The sequence below is a fragment of the Salvelinus fontinalis genome, chromosome 38, assembly GCF_029448725.1.
Source record: "Salvelinus fontinalis isolate EN_2023a chromosome 38, ASM2944872v1, whole genome shotgun sequence".
NCBI lineage: Eukaryota > Metazoa > Chordata > Actinopteri > Salmoniformes > Salmonidae > Salvelinus > Salvelinus fontinalis.
In genome coordinates, this window is record NC_074702.1 from 30448097 (window position 1) to 30465582 (window position 17486).

At 43.9% G+C, this 17486-nt stretch overlaps 1 protein-coding gene across 25 annotated transcripts in view; it reads right to left on the bottom strand.

The window, feature by feature from the left end:
• plecb (plectin b) overlaps positions 1-17486 on the bottom strand; it is a 188137-nt gene that overhangs the window by 30274 nt on the left and 140377 nt on the right. For 10 of the 25 annotated variants that reach the window (XM_055903158.1, XM_055903156.1, XM_055903163.1 and 7 more), the window contains 9 exons: positions 14090-14104; positions 13044-13133; positions 12322-12357; positions 10818-10895; positions 10523-10615; positions 7518-7684; positions 2820-2935; positions 2041-2141; positions 1053-1172 (listed from right to left, as the gene is read on the bottom strand). In XM_055903158.1, the coding sequence (XP_055759133.1) occupies positions 1053-1172; positions 2041-2141; positions 2820-2935; positions 7518-7684; positions 10523-10615; positions 10818-10895; positions 12322-12357; positions 13044-13133; positions 14090-14104 (816 nt within the window). The remainder of the gene's footprint in view (positions 1-1052; positions 1173-2040; positions 2142-2819; positions 2936-7517; positions 7685-10522; positions 10616-10817; positions 10896-12321; positions 12358-13043; positions 13134-14089; positions 14105-17486) is intronic. The other 15 variants (XM_055903157.1, XM_055903164.1, XM_055903168.1 and 12 more) reach the window with 3 other exon arrangements.

Genomic DNA, 17486 nt, shown 5'->3' on the forward strand with positions numbered 1-17486 from the left:
AAGTAGACATAGAAAAGTCAGATGCCTTATTAGAAGACACAGACGGGGTATCAACACAAATAGAAACAAATCGAGACTTGCGATACTGCTTTTGTCTGTATTTGGGAACCATTTTCTAAGAAAAGAGATCTTGGAACTAGACTACTTAGAAGCACAATATACGCAGCCGTGTACTGCTCATTCTGATAACGCCATTCCGCCATATAATAGGTGTTCGAGTTGCTAAAGGAAATTTGAGACAGAGGTGCGTCCTCCTCTGTTTGACTGTACAAGATTTGGAAACTGATGATTACAGCAACTGATAGGATTAATACATGTTTTAAACATTATCCAATAGGAGAACTTAGATGACCTAGCCTTTTGTCTGACAGTCCCCTTTGTCTCCACAGAGAAAGTTGCAGGCACGCTAGCCAGGGAATGGGGAGGGGAAGTACGGAAGATTCCGCCGAGGATTAGGTAGAATAATGTGTCTCTTCAGGTCTGCTTTTCTCAGCTCCAGTGCCACCCACCCAGATGCCACACAATGCAACCACACGAGACAATGCAATCTCTAGACTGTAATTGCTCTGTTTGATGTGGGATCGAATGGCAGAGCTAGCTGCTTGTTCATTATATATATATATATATATATATATATATATATATATATATATATATATTTATTTTTTACCTTTATTTAACAAGGCAAGTCAGTTAAGAACAAATTCTTATTTTCAATGACGGCCTAGGAACAGTGGGGTAACTGCCTTGCTCAGGGGCAGAACGACAGATTTTTACCTCATGTAAGGCGTCTCTGAATAGGCTAGGTCATGGTAACAAAAAATGTGTGTGGAGAAATGTTAGAATCATAATACACAGCCCCCCCCCACAAAAAATGCCTTAGCTACAGCCCCGATATATAGACACAGAAACACATACAGTATTTTCAGTATCCAAGTTACAGTACACACGCTCCCATATCGAGCAATAATACATGACGTGACCAGCCACAGGTAGCATCCCAATCCCAGTCACAACAACCCTACTAGTAACTGTCCAGGTAGGAGACTCACCTCTATCTCCTCATAGCTGCCTGGGAACCTCCTCTCCCCGAAGATAACGACATGGTGGCTTATCCACTGCCGAATGATAGTGACCAGCTCATAGTACTCGGTCCAGCGCAGCTCCAGCTCCTGTAGCACAGGACACAGCAGACAACGACGGGGGTTGAACGACAGACAGCCAAGAGCCTTTCTGCTGGAGAGCCATGATAACTCGCCTGCTCACACACCACCCTCACTCAATTAGGTGTCAACAGGCCCAGCCTTGTGTGGCTGGACAAGGAGCAGAGTGTGAGTGAGTGAATGTTGTTACTGATTGTCCCGTTGACAATATTGATTTATTATTACGCTTTGGCAATATGTACAGTACAATGTTACATCATGCCAATAAAGCAGATTTTATTGAAAGAGACAAAGAGAATGATAATGTAGTGTGTGTGTGTACGTGCATTAGTACACACATGTGCAATAAACAAAAGCTCCCTCCTTTACAAAAGTTCCCCACTTTACCTTTACTGAGTACATCTTTAGTTAGCATTGGACTCTAAAATTGGTTTTGGCAATACAATACAGTACACCATTCTGCTTTTCCAACAGCTCTCTTCTGTGTGCTGTGATCGTGCTGTGGTGTGAGAGGGGTGTTTGTTGGGTAGAAAGTCCTTTGTGGTAAACACAGAAGGTTGCTCATTTCCTGCATTTAGGATGGCAGGACTTCTATTGTAGTTCCAAACTGGAGCGACTCTTGCCTTCAGTGTCATAAACAAAGCGATTACATGTTCTGACTGTCACAAGCCATAATCCAGGAGTTTCCCTGAATGAACTCTCATTGAAAGTAGGTTTGAATGCAATAGCAGTGGCTTATAGCGTGTCCTTTTTAAATTGATCAATTTGAGTCTCGGACATGAGGTGTCTAGTTTGTGAGTATGTCAGGTTTAGGGACAATCTTGTAAAAAAAATAATGACGTGTTTAGAGATCAGCGGCGGTCAGAAGTGCACTCACGTTAGCCTGGATTCCATCCTGGACATCCCGGGGCATGGCATCATACAGGGACGACACGTAGGTGATGATGGACTTCTCATCAGGATGTGGCACGTCAACATCTGGGGAAATAATATGTGTTTATAGGGGGGGTTTTTCACATCGAAAGAGGAATGGAGACGCTGCAAATACCAAAAACGGAATTAAGTACTTTGAGGTACTTAATTAGTTACTTTGTACATGAGTTACTTTTTTAAAAAAAAATTTTACATTAGTTACTTTTGAAAACTTTTTTAGGATGAGGACCTTTCATTGTATAACAAAAAGTGAAGTGTCCCCAATCATTAGTTGGTATGTGAAGATGTGTGTAAACGTTAGTTATACACCTGGATCATGTTCATGGTGGATTTAGAGAAAGGAGTAAGCTATCAACATAATTGGTTGGACATGGCTCATACAGTACAGCAGCACTGAAGGGTATGGGGGGGGGGGGCTCTTCAAGTTCCATCTGGAGTCTCTCACCCCTGACTCTTCTTCCATTAAATAGCAAAAGTACAAAATTAGGTGGGACGTGGTTGGAGAACATGGGGTGCATTCACTAGGAACAAAACAGAAGCAAACAACAAAACGGGGAGGGAATTTGCCGAATAGAAACTATTGTTTACGTTGGAAAAACGTTTTCCGTTTGCGAAAACATTTTGCAACTCTTTGCTACAGTGTGCACTTATGATTCCACCCCTGGTGTTGAGGTCAGCCATCATCACATGTACATGTACTGAAGGATCGCTGTGCCGTCTTACCCTCCGGATCCAACAGGCGCGTCACGCCCAGGTCCGTCTCGGCCACGTTGAAGGCGTACTCCAGGTTCTGCGCGTTGGTCTGGCGGTACACCTTACTCATGTCAATGAGTCTAGGCCTGAGGAGACAAAACCATGGGACATCCGTCACGATTGGTGTAAAGGCAGTGTAGACAGGTGAGGAGGGTATAAGGACTGGCCGGGAAGACACTGATAATTCCTACCTACCATATCGCTTGTCCTAAAAAAATGCCACGTCTGTATGTCAGAAATCTGTACTGAACACCTGCTTTCCCTGGGGTGCTTGGCATCTATATACGAACGGAATGTTACATGGGGCTGCAGCAGACAACCAGGGCAGCCATGTTTCAAATGAGATAAACACCTATACTCGCTCCCCGTTACTATCCTCTCCGTGGTGCGAGGATTTTCCGAGTGAACAGAAAATAGACATAGGGAAACATTCAAAGCATACTGTTACTCAAATTCAATTCTTGACCAATGTAAACACTACAACAACAAAATATCGCAAAAAAGTTCCCTCTCTAATTCATTTTTCATTGCATCCATTAAGTAAAAATGTCACTGTTTAGAACTTATTCTATTTTTTTTAAATGGCACAGTATACTCATTCCCTCTTTACAATACGTTCACATTATTCTGATATACTCCGAAAGTAAAGCCCAAGACAAATAAGAGAGAAGCTTAGAGCAGATCCGTACAGCGATTTGACGTGAAGGGTGGAGCGGACAGTGTAGTAGTCCCCAGGGCTTGGGGCCGAATCCAGGCACTGCACCTCCCTAAAAGAGAGCTGCTTCCGTGGCCTGGGGGGCCTCCCTTCTACCCTACTGGGGCTGACCAGCCTCCCCTCCCCTCCCTCGAGGCTGTAGTCATGTCCCAGCCCTGTCCCCTGGCCCAGTTCCTGGTCCCCTGAGTGGGAGTCGCAGCTGGAGTGAGCCACTGAGCTGTGGGATCCCTGGCCTGAGTCCCAGGAGGAGCCTTCTGAGGGGATATTGTCACACTGCATGACCACACGGTCTTCCAATGAGCTGACCAAGCCTGTGACCCTGCTGGACGAGCGGCCAGTCCTCTTCCTGGACTTTATGGACAGCTTCCTCTTCAAACTCGACATCATGGTGCCTTCTGGGAGTTGTAGTCTCCCCAAAACAGAGAGCTAGCTGGCTAGATGTTTCGTCCACGTCCAGCGGCAAGTGAAAACGTTGCACTTAACAGTTTAAGTCCGATTCCAAACGTTTTGCTGCTCCCACCATTTTAACAAGGTTCCTTGTGATGGTTTGGTGTTTGTTCGGGGAAACAGTCGTGTCCAAGTCTGCAGAATGTGCAGTTAAATCCCACCCGAGCGTTGACGTCTTCAATAAGACGCCTTCACAATCTTCACGTTGAGGTTACAAAGGGTGCTCGACCCTCGCCGTGAGAGAAGAAACATCTCGGTACCACTAGGAGGCTAACTGCCGTCCTCCCCTCTGACCTGACCTCCCAACCTCAGCCCTGTCTGTCCAAAACAGCTCCCCCCCCGATATCAACTGTAACTTTCACCAGTCCAAGGTAAGGTCCTTAGTTCCCGGCGTGACAACAACATTCAATCCTCCAAATAAGCGGTTTAAAAAAGTGGCGCAAATTGGTGGATAGTGCAGACTGCAGGCTGTGCAAAAAGTAACTCTGCAGCGTTCGTCGTTTGAGTAGGAGTGTTACAGTGACACACCTCTCTCTTTATAAAAATCAGTTACTAAATAGACTGCCTTAGGTGACTCAAAACCTTAAAAAAAAAAGTGTTCTCTCTCTCTCTCTCTCGCTCTCTGTTAGAGGGAGCAGGGTGTAGCTGAACTTTGCAGGTACACGCACAGCTTTGATTGAACCTGCCCCGCGGGCCTCTCTTTCTTCCTTCCTTTTGTGCCACGCCTTGCTGGGTATTCACCCAGATTTCCCTCATCACGTGGCCCTCTTTCAGTCGCTCTCATGTTCCATTCAGACTCCCTGGGGATGTGCAAGGGTGCTGCTTTCATTACATGTTATGTGCTGGAAAGACCCTATTATTTACAGATAATGTGCCCGTCTCTGTGGCTTTTTGGGACTCCGCCTCCCACTTTGAGAGACCACAGACGTGTCTCCACTCATCCGCTCTCATATTCATGTCTATACGTAACTGTGTGCTTCAGCAGAGGCTAAAGCAGCTCTAAGGCCATTGTAATATTAACAGAAGGAGTGATTCACTGAGAACTCAACAGGTCACTCCTCTAGTCCAAGGCTCCCTAGAAAAATAGTTTCTTATGAAAGGACAAGTAAACAAACCCATCTTTCCCAGTTCTAACACCACCCAGGTGCCTCAGACAGCACCCTATCCACCTGAAATGGGCATTAGTGAGTCTAATAACATACTAATAACAGCATATACAGCAAGTGCTCAAATCAGTGCCAATACCTGTATCTATCTGAGACAACACCCGCCTGTGGTATTCCAAGCCCAGGGCAATGACAAGTTCAAAGAAATGTCTTATTAGAGCTGCCTGAAACCTGTACGATCAAGTACGGCCAGGAGAGGAGATTGAACAACTACAGAGTTAGATGTAAAAAACGTAATTTACCTCAGGACAAGTCAGAACTGAGAAATAAACACTAAGTGGATACACAACCTTCTTTTATAAGACACGGAAAACTTTTCTCTCTCTTGTCAAAACTGAAAGCAGTGTCTGATTGATTATGTACCTGATAGTTTACATTTGTACTCATGTGTGTAGATATACACTACATGACTCAAAGTATGTGGACACCTGCTCGTCGGACAGCTCGTTCCGAAATCATGGGCATTAATATGGAGTTGGTCCCCCCTTTGCTGCTATAACAGTCTCCGCTCTTCTGTGAAGGCTTTCCATTAGATGTTGGAACATTTCTGCGGGGACTTGCTTCCATTCAGCCACAAGAGCATTAGTGAGGTCGGGCACTGATGTTGGGCGATTAGGCCTGGCTCGCAGTCGGCGTTCCAATTCCCCCCAAAGGTGTTCAATGGGGTTGAGGTCAGGGCTCTGTGTAGGCCAGTCAAGTTCTTCCACCCCGATCTTGACAAACCATTTCTGTATGGACCTGGCTTTGTGCACTGGGGCATTGTCATGCTGAAACAAGAAAGGGCCTTCCCCAAACTGTTACCACAAAGTTGGAAGCTGTAGCGTTCAGATTTCCCTTCACTGGAATTAAGGGACCTAGCCCGAACCAACCACTCCAGCCGATGCTTAGCATTGTGCATGGTGATCTTAGGCTTGTGTGCGGCTGCTTGGCCATGGAAACCCATTTCATGATGGTCCCGACAAACAGTTCTTGTGCTGACGTTGCTTCCAGAGGCAGTTTGGAACTTCATAGATAGTGTTGAAACCGAGGACAGGCGATTTTTACACGCTACACGCTTTAGCACCCCACGGTCCCGTTCTGTGAGCTTGTGTGGCCTACCACTTTACGGCTGAGCCGTTGTTGCTCCTAGACATTTCTGCTTCACAATAAAAGCACTTACAATTGACCGGGGCAACTCTAGCAGGGCAGAACTTTGACGAACTGACTTGTTGGAAAGTTGGCATCCTGTGACACTACCAGGTTGAAAGTCACTGAGCTCTTCAGTATGGCCATTCTACTGCCAATGTTTGTCTATGGAGATTGCATGGGTGTGTGAACGACTTTATACACCTGTCAGCAACGGGTGTGGTTGAAATAGCCGAATCCACTAATTTGACGAGGTGTCCACATACTTTTGTGTATATATAGTGTATATTATATATGATGTGGACATCAACACGAGGATACAAAGGAAATAAATCAATTAAATAAATATTGCCCGGGGTGGATGGGGAGGGATTTGGACACATGGTGTAAAAGAGAAAAATACTACTATGAATTACTGGTAGTTTAGTTACTAATGGTCAAGCATCTAGCTATATATATCGTACATTTGAAGCAGCTCTTCTACCAAGCATACCTACCAATGACTGTACTGATATGACCTAATGTATGACCTTGTGATAAAATAATAATAATAATATTTGAGGGACTAGTCAGAACTAGCATGGCACACACTACAATTTGACATTTGGCAATATGTTCCATTCCTGCCCAATCTGCTTCACATCGAATAAAACATAAGTGTGGTGATGTGTCATGTGTTGCATACAGCTTAGCACTACCGGAGACGCCAGGACAAGACATATTAACACCTATTAGTGCCACTTACTGTGGGTAATAACATGAGTGGGTGCAGTCTACTGAGGGGTACATTCAGGGTACTATTTTGGGGGGTTAATCTTTTGGGGGTTAATTAAGAACAAACCTGAAATGGCTGGAGGTGAGGCTACATTTTGGGGCGACAGCGGGGCTTACGTGTAACGTTCTGAGGCTAAAATCCAAAGATGTTCGCCAGTATCTGAGCATTAGGTGCAGTATATAGTCTCTTAGGGACAGACTTTACCCAAGATTTGCTTCTGGGTACAGAGATGAAACACTGTAAATGTTACACTACGTATTGTGGCTTGAGGTGTCGACCGCCAAAGTAATATACTAAAAATAATAAAAAAAGATATGCCATTTAGCAGACCCTTTCTCCAATCATACATTTTACGTACAGGTGGTCTCGGGAATCGAACCCAGTATCCTGGCATTACAAGCAGCATGTTTCTACCAACTGAGCTACAGAGGACCACTCACTGGTGTTTGTGGATGACGGCGTTGAAGAGCTTGCCGTCCCTCCAGCTGGTGGTGAAGTTGTCACAACGGATGCCCTGGTAGCCGTCCACCATGCGCTGGGACCACAGCAGCAGCTTCTCCTTGGCCGACATGTCGTCTGACTGGCCATTCACCTGGATGTCCGAGATCTAACAGGGGAGGACAGATACCGGAGTTAGACAGGGGAGGAGGCCACACGCCACCAGGGTTGGGGTCAGTTCCATTTAAATCTTGGTCAATGCAGGAAGTTAACTAAAATTGGATGAAAATGCCGAGATTTGGAATAGAAAATGGAGTTTCAGTTGACGTCCTGGATTGACTGAATTGATATGGAATTGACCCCAACCCTGCTTGTCATGGTGGCAGAGGGAGATAGTTGGAAACAATAGATATAATCTATTTGAGAAAATAGATGATGCATTGTAATGGATGGGGATTGATTCAATCATATGATATTCTGGCTCAATCCGAATCAGGTTTTGTCCACCTCAAAACAGTGTTTTTCAGCTAGGGGAGGCAACTCTGTCATCAATAGTACATATGTGACATCAAAGGGCACCGCCAACTAGATGTCAATTCCTAGGTCATTGGGTAGGTGATGGAGGATGGCCAGCGGAGACTGCTCCTGCTTTGGGTCTCAAGACACAATTTAAGCACTATCTGGTCCATTGGCTAATGTGGTAGAACTGTTTTTTGTTTTTTGGGGGGGCCGGAAGGGAAATGAAATGAGTCACAGTCACCAGAGGCTCAGAGGGTACTCTCTGTTCTTGCCAAAAGACCGCTCAATTACCAAATTCTCTGCCTACTGGTCTCTCTCTGTAGCCGGTGTGTGTGGGTATACTGTAAGTGTGTGTGTCCGTGTGTTCTCCTCGGGATCCAATCCACCCTCGATGGCCCCACCCTAAGCCTCTCCCCTCTAAAGAAGAGGAGAATGCCTACGATGACTCACCAGGCTGCGGCCCTGCTGTTTTTTTTTTCTCTTCTCCTTCTGAGAAATGAGAGATACGTCTGTCTCGCCAACGCAGTACATGGAGTACAGTAAACCAATGAAAATGTAAATCGAGACTTGAAGTTGAACTGATGGTTGTGCCCAGTGGGTATACTCTACACCAGTCTTACTGCAGAACCAACATCTCTTCCTGTGCCCTGCTCAATCAAGGCCACATGGGCTTAATGCTCCATTTTAACCGGCAGTGCCACGCACTCTTTAATCAAATAATGTAGTGTTATAGAAAGCCCATGTGTTATTTCACATCGGTTTTACAGCATAACATAGCAAGTAAGGGACGTATCAGACATGGCTTCAAATACTATTTGAAATAATTTCAAATACTTTAGCCTGGCTTAATGGAACCAATAGTCAATGCTACCATGGGGAATAGTTTGCAGGACACAATGTTCTTTTATTTCCTCTGCCTTCATCGCAACATGGGTCCTTCACGGGCCTGGGTTCAAATACTATTTCACATCTTTCAAATACTTCTCATGTTTACTTAGGCCTTCCTGGCGTGCCGGATGGGCAGGGTTTGACTACTGTATTGGTTCCATTAAGCCAGGCAAATTCGATCAAGCCTAGCTAAAGTATTTGAAATGATTATTGAAATTGTGCAGTAAGACTGGGAACAGAGGGCAGATCAACTTCTAGTTTGGATTTACAATTGTTTGAGTTGTCAACTAACGTGAATTCAATGTGAAATCGACAAAAAGTGTCACCACGTCATTCGATTTTGGTTCAAAGTTGTGTGAAAAAAAGCAGTGGTGTAGAGTACTTAAGTAAAAATACTTAAGTCGTTTTTTGGGGTATCTGTACTTGACTATTTATATTTTTGACAACTTTTACTTCACTACATTCCTATCAAAAATGATTGTGCTTTTTACTTTACTCATTTCCCCTGACAACAAAAATGTACTAGTTACATTTTGAATGCTTAGCAGGACAGGAAAATGGTCAAATTCAAGCACATACCAAGAGAGCACATGGTCATCCCTACTGCCTCTGGCCTGGTGGACTCACTAAACATATTTTTTGTAAATAATGTCTGAGTGTGGGAGTGTGCCCCTGGCTGTCCATACATTTTAAAAAACAAGAAAATGGTGCCACCTGCTTTGCTTAATATAAGGAATTTATATGACTTCTACTTTTGATACTTAAAGTATATTTTAGCAATTACATTTACTACTGATACTTAAGTATATTTAAAACCAAATACTTTTAGACTTTTACTAAAGTATTATTTTACCAAATGACTTCCACTTTTACTTGAGTAACTTTCTATTAAGGTATCTCTACTTTTACTCATGTATGACAATCGGGTACTTTTCACACCCCTGAAAAAAATACTAAATTCCCTTACGTTGATGACTTTCTGCAAATCCAATTCGTTTCCCACGTTGATTCAACGTCATAACAGATTTTTGAGGGTTGAAATGATGTGGAAACAACGTTGATTCAACCAGTTTTTGTCCAGTGGGTCAAAGTTGTGCCACTACTTTCCCATTGGGAAGCATGGGGAGAGTTATTCACACACACACTGATGCTATTGTATTCCAACACTTCATCAATATGTTCAGGCTATTTAAGTGGCAGGGAAAGCTACATCGTAAGATCACTTCCTTATTCTTTCCATGTTTCAAAATAACTAAATAAAGGCATGATCATGAATTATCAGGAAGGGTTAGCATGGCCTACAGTACATTAGCCTACTATGAAGAGGCTGGAGTTTAACCTGTTATAATAATTATAATTATTAAACTGTAATAATACTATGATTGAAATATATTTGATAATAATTTGATGACAGATTTGATAGCAATGTGATTTTATGAAAGCGATGTGGTAACAGCGAGTGATTGAGATCAAATGGATTACGTATGATTGGATTGAGTTCGATTTGTGATTGTTACTGATTGGCTTGGATCAGAGCCAAGGAGAAAGGAGGACGAGGAGCTATATGGTAATGGAACACAACACTGACAGAGTAGGACACCTGGAAGTGAAGGATGATGGTCCATATCAGCCCAAGGGTCAGCTTGGGGTTGCCATCCGCGATGTCATCGTTTCTGATGTTCACCAGCTTGACCTGTGATTGGACGACAGAGAAGAGGGAGGCTTAACAATTATAGTAGTTCACATCATAGTAGATACATTATGACCCTGTTCCAATGCATTTAGATAGTTCTCAGTCATGTCACTTACAGTAAGTCATCCTAATACAGTTACAAGAGGGTAACTCATTTGTTACATTATCTCCATTATTACGCTTCAATTGCTGTTTCTCTTACCTGTCGGTGTTTGAGGAAGTCCAGTGCCATCTGTACATTCTGCAGCTTGTGGAATCTCATGCGGCCTTTCTCTCTGGGCTGGAGAGAGAGAGAGAGCGAGAGACAAAGGGGGAGACAGAGAGAGAGAGACAGACCGAGAGAGAGAGAGAGCCACACAGAGCGAGAGAGAGAGAGAGAGATAGAGGTAGAGAGAGAGAGCGAGAGAGAGGTAGAGAGAGCGAGCCAGACCGAGAGAGGTAGAGAGAGAGCCAGACAGAGAGAGAGAGAGAGAGAGAGAGAGAGGCAGAGAGAGAGAGCGAGGCAGAGAGAGAGAGGTAGAGAGAGAGCCAGAGAGAGAGAGAGAGAGAGAGAGAGAGAGAGAGGCAGAGAGAGAGAGCGAGGCAGAGAGAGAGAGCGAGGCAGAGAGAGAGAGCGAGGCAGAGAGAGAGAGCGAGCCAGACCGAGAGAGGTAGAGAGAGAGCCAGACAGAGAGAGAGAGAGAGAGAGAGAGAGAGAGGCAGAGAGAGAGAGCGAGGCAGAGAGAGAGAGCGAGGCAGAGAGAGAGAGAGCAAGAGAGCGAGAGGTAGAGAGAGAGCGAGAGGTAGAGAGAGAGCGAGAGGTAGAGAGAGATTAGAAACAGACGGGACAGGAGTTAATGCTACCTTAGGAGAGGCTTGGAGAAATGCGAGTGAGACTACGTCGTAAGAGAAAAAATGTGATGCAGCTACGACAAAATCCAACAAAACGGAACAAGGGAAATTGGGAACTAAATTGAGGATTCAATGACAAGAGTACACATGGTTTTCCTCCAAAGAAAAAGATGAATGACAAAGAATACGACAAATAACTGATGCATCTCACAGATCTCCAAGTACAACTTCCCTCATTGTAAAACCACATTAATGACATCATTCGTTAGTGTACCTACCCGTTCTTCACCTTCGACAGACAAACACAGAGGTAAATAGGAGATATATTTGGAGTGAAAGAGGCTGAGCCAATACCATGATTAGTTATTAGGTACAGGAATCTTTGGTTGGTTGGTTTTGAATTGTGTCACCACTTCGGTCATGTGCTCTGACGGGAGAACAATGAATCGAAGACTTCCACTTCCAAAGAATACTGTATTTGTGCTATGCAATAAGCATTAGTAATTGAGATAAACAGAAACAATAAAGCTATTTTCAAATGGATCATTTCCCATGCTTAAGTATTGTTAGAGGGTCAATGACTGGAGTCAATGATGTAGTTAGTCAATCATGTCCTTCCTTCATTCGGCCATGGCACCTATTAATAACCGAGGGGGGTTTTGTTTATAGCCAGCAGCGAAATGGTTAACGCACCTCAGTCCTTGCAAGCTTGTCAATGATAAATAATTGATGGCCAAAGGAAAAAGAATGAATGGAATCATAAGCACAGGAAGTGACATCATGCACAGCCGTGCCACTGGGTAACGGATGACTCAAGCCACGTGAAGTAGAAGAAGGAAATGGTGGCCGAGTTAGAAAACAGAAACCCCACTCACCAACCGCAAGTTCCTGACCACGTCTCTCTCCCTTGCCTAGCCCCAGAAAAGAGCAGTGCAAAGAGAGGAGGCATAGGCCAAAGGGCAAAGGTGAGCATACAGGAAAGGGGGGAAAGTGTAGGGGGGTAAAGAGGGGGACATGAGGAGAGGGGGGGGGAGCAGAAAAGGAGAACCAGAGAAATGTCAGACAGGAGCACACAGTTCAAAAAGAGAAGCCAAAGTGGGGTTATTGTGTTAGAACCATGGAGGCGTCTGGTAGATGAGCAGAGACCAGCAGAGACGAGCAGAGCGATGAGCTACTGTAGCAGAGACAGAGTGCAAGGCTTCCCACCTATAACGCATCATCATAATGTGCAAGCGTCCAGTGTCGACTAACTGACTTAGTTATAAAAAATATCTAAACAACTACAAATAATTAATATTTCCAGGGACTGGAATGAGAGGTAGGTAAACAGGGGTTGTCTTCCACAGTTAATGGGTCTTTGTTGACTTTCCAGCTACTGTCTTGTTAGGTTGTGCTATGACTTGAAAGTCTAACAAATGTTTTGCTTCAGGGATGGTCTAGGTAGGTATAAATAAGGGTTCAACTTTTGTTTCTTAGGGTCAGGACTTGGTTCAGATTGGGGGGGGGGGGGGGTTTGGATCGAGGTCCGTTGCAATCAGAAGTCAGGATCAGAGGTACAGGTCAGTCCATTCGCCAATCAGAAGTCCGCAGTACTCACCAGCGTCTCCCCGGAGAGGACCTCCAGGAGGGAGATCAGGTTGTGTCCATCTCTCAGGTCTTCATACAGATCAGTCACCTGACTCTGTGACTGTGGAACAGAAAGAGAAGGTTTGTCATCGCAATGTCTTTTCTTTGTGCAACACCCAAGATAAAAAATACCTACAAGCCGTGCATTGTATTTACGTAATAACATTTGAATATTCCGGATCTGGTTATGAGTTTGATTCGATAGGGCACCTAGACATGGGGGTCATCCTCTTACAGTCAACCTTGGAAAGAATAACCAATCATTCCTGTAGAAAATGACACAAGATGTTCGAGCTCCTCTCAATCGGTCTACACAGCTCATGCTACAAGCCTGCAGGGCTCTCGCTCCACCAGTACATCTGTACAAAGGACAGGAATGCATGGCTGCGGGCAACCAATCAGCCCGTGTTGGACACTCAAGACACCTGCTAAGTGGCAGCTGTCAGAACTACCGAGAGATGATGGATGGAAGTCAGGGAGTCTCAATAAAAAAAATAAAAAAAATAACAGTCAAAAAACAACGAAATAAACAGTACGAATATAGGCAAACGGATACTTGCAAATGAAAACAGACAGTGCAGTGAGTCTTGGGACTGGGCGCATGCTATAATCAATTCCAGTAAGAAAGATGAACTGTCATAGAGAGCAGAAGTGGGTGAAAGCTTAGGGAGAGTAGGGAACGACTGAAACTGAAGGAGGACTGCATGCCTCGAGCATGTACTTGTCTGTGCAACACATGGTCCTAACACTTAGGGTCTGTGCGCGTAACCTGGACAAATCTCCCATTGGCGTAAACGCATGACTTACGTGACCAAGCCCTAGTTACACGCACAGATCTCGAGTTAGGGTTCGGCTCACAGTCCACAAGGCATTCTGTGTGACGGCGTCAGTGTAACTCCTTATACTTTCACAGTGATGGCATAGGTGTGGGGAGTGGAGAGTGTTCAGGTGAGATACATGCTCAGCAGAATGTGTCCCACATACGGTGCTCTCCTGCTGGGGCTTGCAGGCACCTACCTCTGCTTTCCCATGCTGGACCGAGGAGGACGCGTGGATGAGGCATGAGATGGAGAACAAGGAAATAAGAGAGGGAGAATGACAGAAAGAGGAAGAGAATATGATCACGAGTTACGTTCTGTTTAAAGGTCCCCAAAGCACACACATCCCTGGGTCGCTCGTCTTTCCAGTTCGCTGCAACTAGCGACTGGAACGAGCTGCAAAAATCACTCAAACTGGGCAGTTTTATCTCAATCTCTTCATTCAAAGACTCAATCATGGACACTCTTACTGACAGTTGTCTGCTTTGCGTGATGTATTGTTGTCTCTACCTTCTTACCCTTTGTGCTGTTGTCGGTGCCCAATCAAGTTTTAACCCTGTTTTGTGCTGCTACCATGTTGTGTTGCTTCCATGTTGTTGTCATGTTGTGTTGCTGCCATGCTATGTTGTCATGTGTTGCTGCCATGCTATGTTGTTGTCTTAGGTCTCTACGTAGTGCTGTGTAGTCTTTCTTGTCATGATGTGCGTTTTGTCCTATATTTTTATAAAATCTTTAATCCCAGCCCCCGTCCTCGCAGGAGGCCTTTTGCCTTTTGGTAGGCCGTCATTGTGAACAAGAATTTGTTCTTAACTGACTTGCCTGGTTAAATAAAGGTTAAATCAATAAAAAAAAAGAAATGAGCCTGAGATTATATAAAAGGATTAAAAAGGATGAAAGAAGAAAATGAAAAAAGTTAGATGAATATGAATAAAAGAGAATGGTAAAAAAAAGTTTCAAATATTAGTGCTTTAATCACATGGTTAATATTGGGAGATTGCATGTAATGTTCGATCTTGTGAAAAACAGGTACTGTCCTCGCACAGGTATGTACGCAAGTCTCGCCTCTGCAAGTTGTAACACTCACTACCTTGATTTATTACTGGCATCAAATGGTAAGTACTTCTGTAATACTGTGTGTTATAAGTAGTTATATAACCCTGTGTGTGAACACAGTAACTCACTCCTGCCCACCTGTGGAGTACACACTCCCTCCATGGAGATTTGAAATGCAGTGGGGGTTGATGATGGCCACTAGGGACCACTGTTTACACATTAATCACGTAAGGTTGTCCAACTTCAACTAAGAGTCTCCAACTTCAACAATATTATACAAGTTGTATGTCTGGAACTGATGGGACAAGAGCGCATAACATTCAAGTGTTTTTCTTCAGTTCAACTGCTTGGAACAACAATACGACGGTTATGCTACTGGAAAAACTTGTGTGCTATGGCTTTACACCCCCTGCTATAATGTGGATAAATCCTTACTTGTCTAACAGAACACAGAGGGTGTTCTTTAATGGAAGCCTCTCAAACATAATCCAGGTAGAAGCAGGAATTCCCCAGGGTAGCTGTTTAGGCCCCTTGCTTTTTTCAATCTTTACTAATGACAGGCTTTGAGTAAGGCCAGTGTGTCTATGTATGCGGATGACTAAACACTATACATGTCAGCTACTACAGCAACTGAAATGACTGAAACACTTAATAAAGAGCTGCAGTTAGTTTCGGAATGGGTAGCAAGGAATAAGTTGGTCCTAAATATTTCCAAAACTAAAAGCATTGTATTTGGGACAAATCATTCACTAAAACCTAAACTTCAACTACATCTCATAATGAACAATGTGGAAATTGAGCAAGTTGAGGTGATTAAACTGCTTGGAGTAACCCTGGAATGTAAACTGTCATGGTCAAAACATATTGATACAACAGTAGCTAAGATGGGGAGAAGTCTGTCCATAATAAAGCATTGCTCTGCCTTCTTAACAACACTATCAACCAGGCAGGTCCTACAGGCCCTGGTTTTGTCACATCTGGACTACTGTTCAGTCGTGTGGTCAGGTGCCACAAAGAGGGACTTGGGAAAATTGCAGTTGGCTCAGAACAGGGCAGCACGGCTGGCCCTTAAAAAGTACACAGAGAGATGGCATTAATGACATGCATGTCAATCTCTCATGGCTCAAAGTGGAAGAGAGATTTACTTCCTCATTACTTGTTTTTGTAAGAGGTGTTGACAAGCTGAAGGTACCGAGCTGTCTGTTTAAAATACTAGCACACAGCTCGGTCACCCATGCATACCCCACAAGACATACCACCAGAGATCTCTTCACGGTCCCCAAGTCCAGAACATACTATGGGAGGCGGACAGTACTACATAGAGCCATGACTACATGGAACTCTATTCCATATCAGGTAACTGATGATGCAAGCAGTAGAATCAGAATTAAAAATCTGGTAAAAATACACCTTAAAGAACAGCGTGGACTGTGAAGTAACACAAACATAGGCGCAGACACATGCATACAAACACATGATAACATACGCACTATTCACACACGTACACATGGATTTTGCGTTGTAGATATGTGGTAGTGGAGTATGGGCCTGGGGGCACACAGAGTGTTGTGAATTCTGTAATTAATATATTGTAATGTTTTTAAAATTGTATAACTGCCTTAATTTTGCCAGACCCCAGGAAGAGTAGCTGCTGCCTTGGCCATAATAAATACAAATACAGCATAATTGTAGTTGGTGTGAAATGCTTCACTCTCATTGGTTCCTCTATGGTAGCTACAACAGTCTCTCTCTGCTATCCCGTAGAATATGTTTAAACCCTGTCTGTCATCAAAACACAATAGCCCACGTTGAAGAAGCTCAGATTGAGTCAACGTGATCAGGTGGTGTCAGGGTACAAATTGTGCACTGCAGACATGGGCTCATTGTGAGTACATCAAGGTTAAAACCATTAGGCCAGTCAACACAGAACCTGAACTCTTTGTTAACCTCATCCGCCACGTCGCTTTCCCGTTACAAAACACCCTTTAGGTGATGCTTCTATCAGTTAACTTAGGGTTACATGTGTTAGTATAAAGGTTGAACGCCAATTAAAAAAAAAAAATTAAATCACACACGTCTTTGAATAAGAAAATAGTGATACTGTCTGGTCTGTACACTTCATTAAAAGTGAATGGGGCATTACATCTACAGAACGATGTGAGCTACATAACACTGCAAAATAATGGTTGAGAAACCCTCCATTCTGTCTTCCCGCCCTTGTTGACACACAACAAGATTTATGCTCGAGTGGAAGTTATTCCAAATCCCTTTACAACCCCTCACGGCCCAACCCGGGACGTGCCCACTGGAAACGCAGTTAACCATCACACGGGCAGACTAACACTTTCGTTCTACCGCAAAACGCTATATTTCAAAATCTCCTGCATGATGTTTCCGATTGTGTTTTTCAAGCCTTGCTTGGGTCGCCATTTCATTTTAATGACTCGACTAGTTCTGTAACAATTCATTGCATAGCACATACTGTGTATGGTATGAAACGGTTCTGGTATGGAATGAAACAGTTCTGTCTTAGAAAGCTCTTA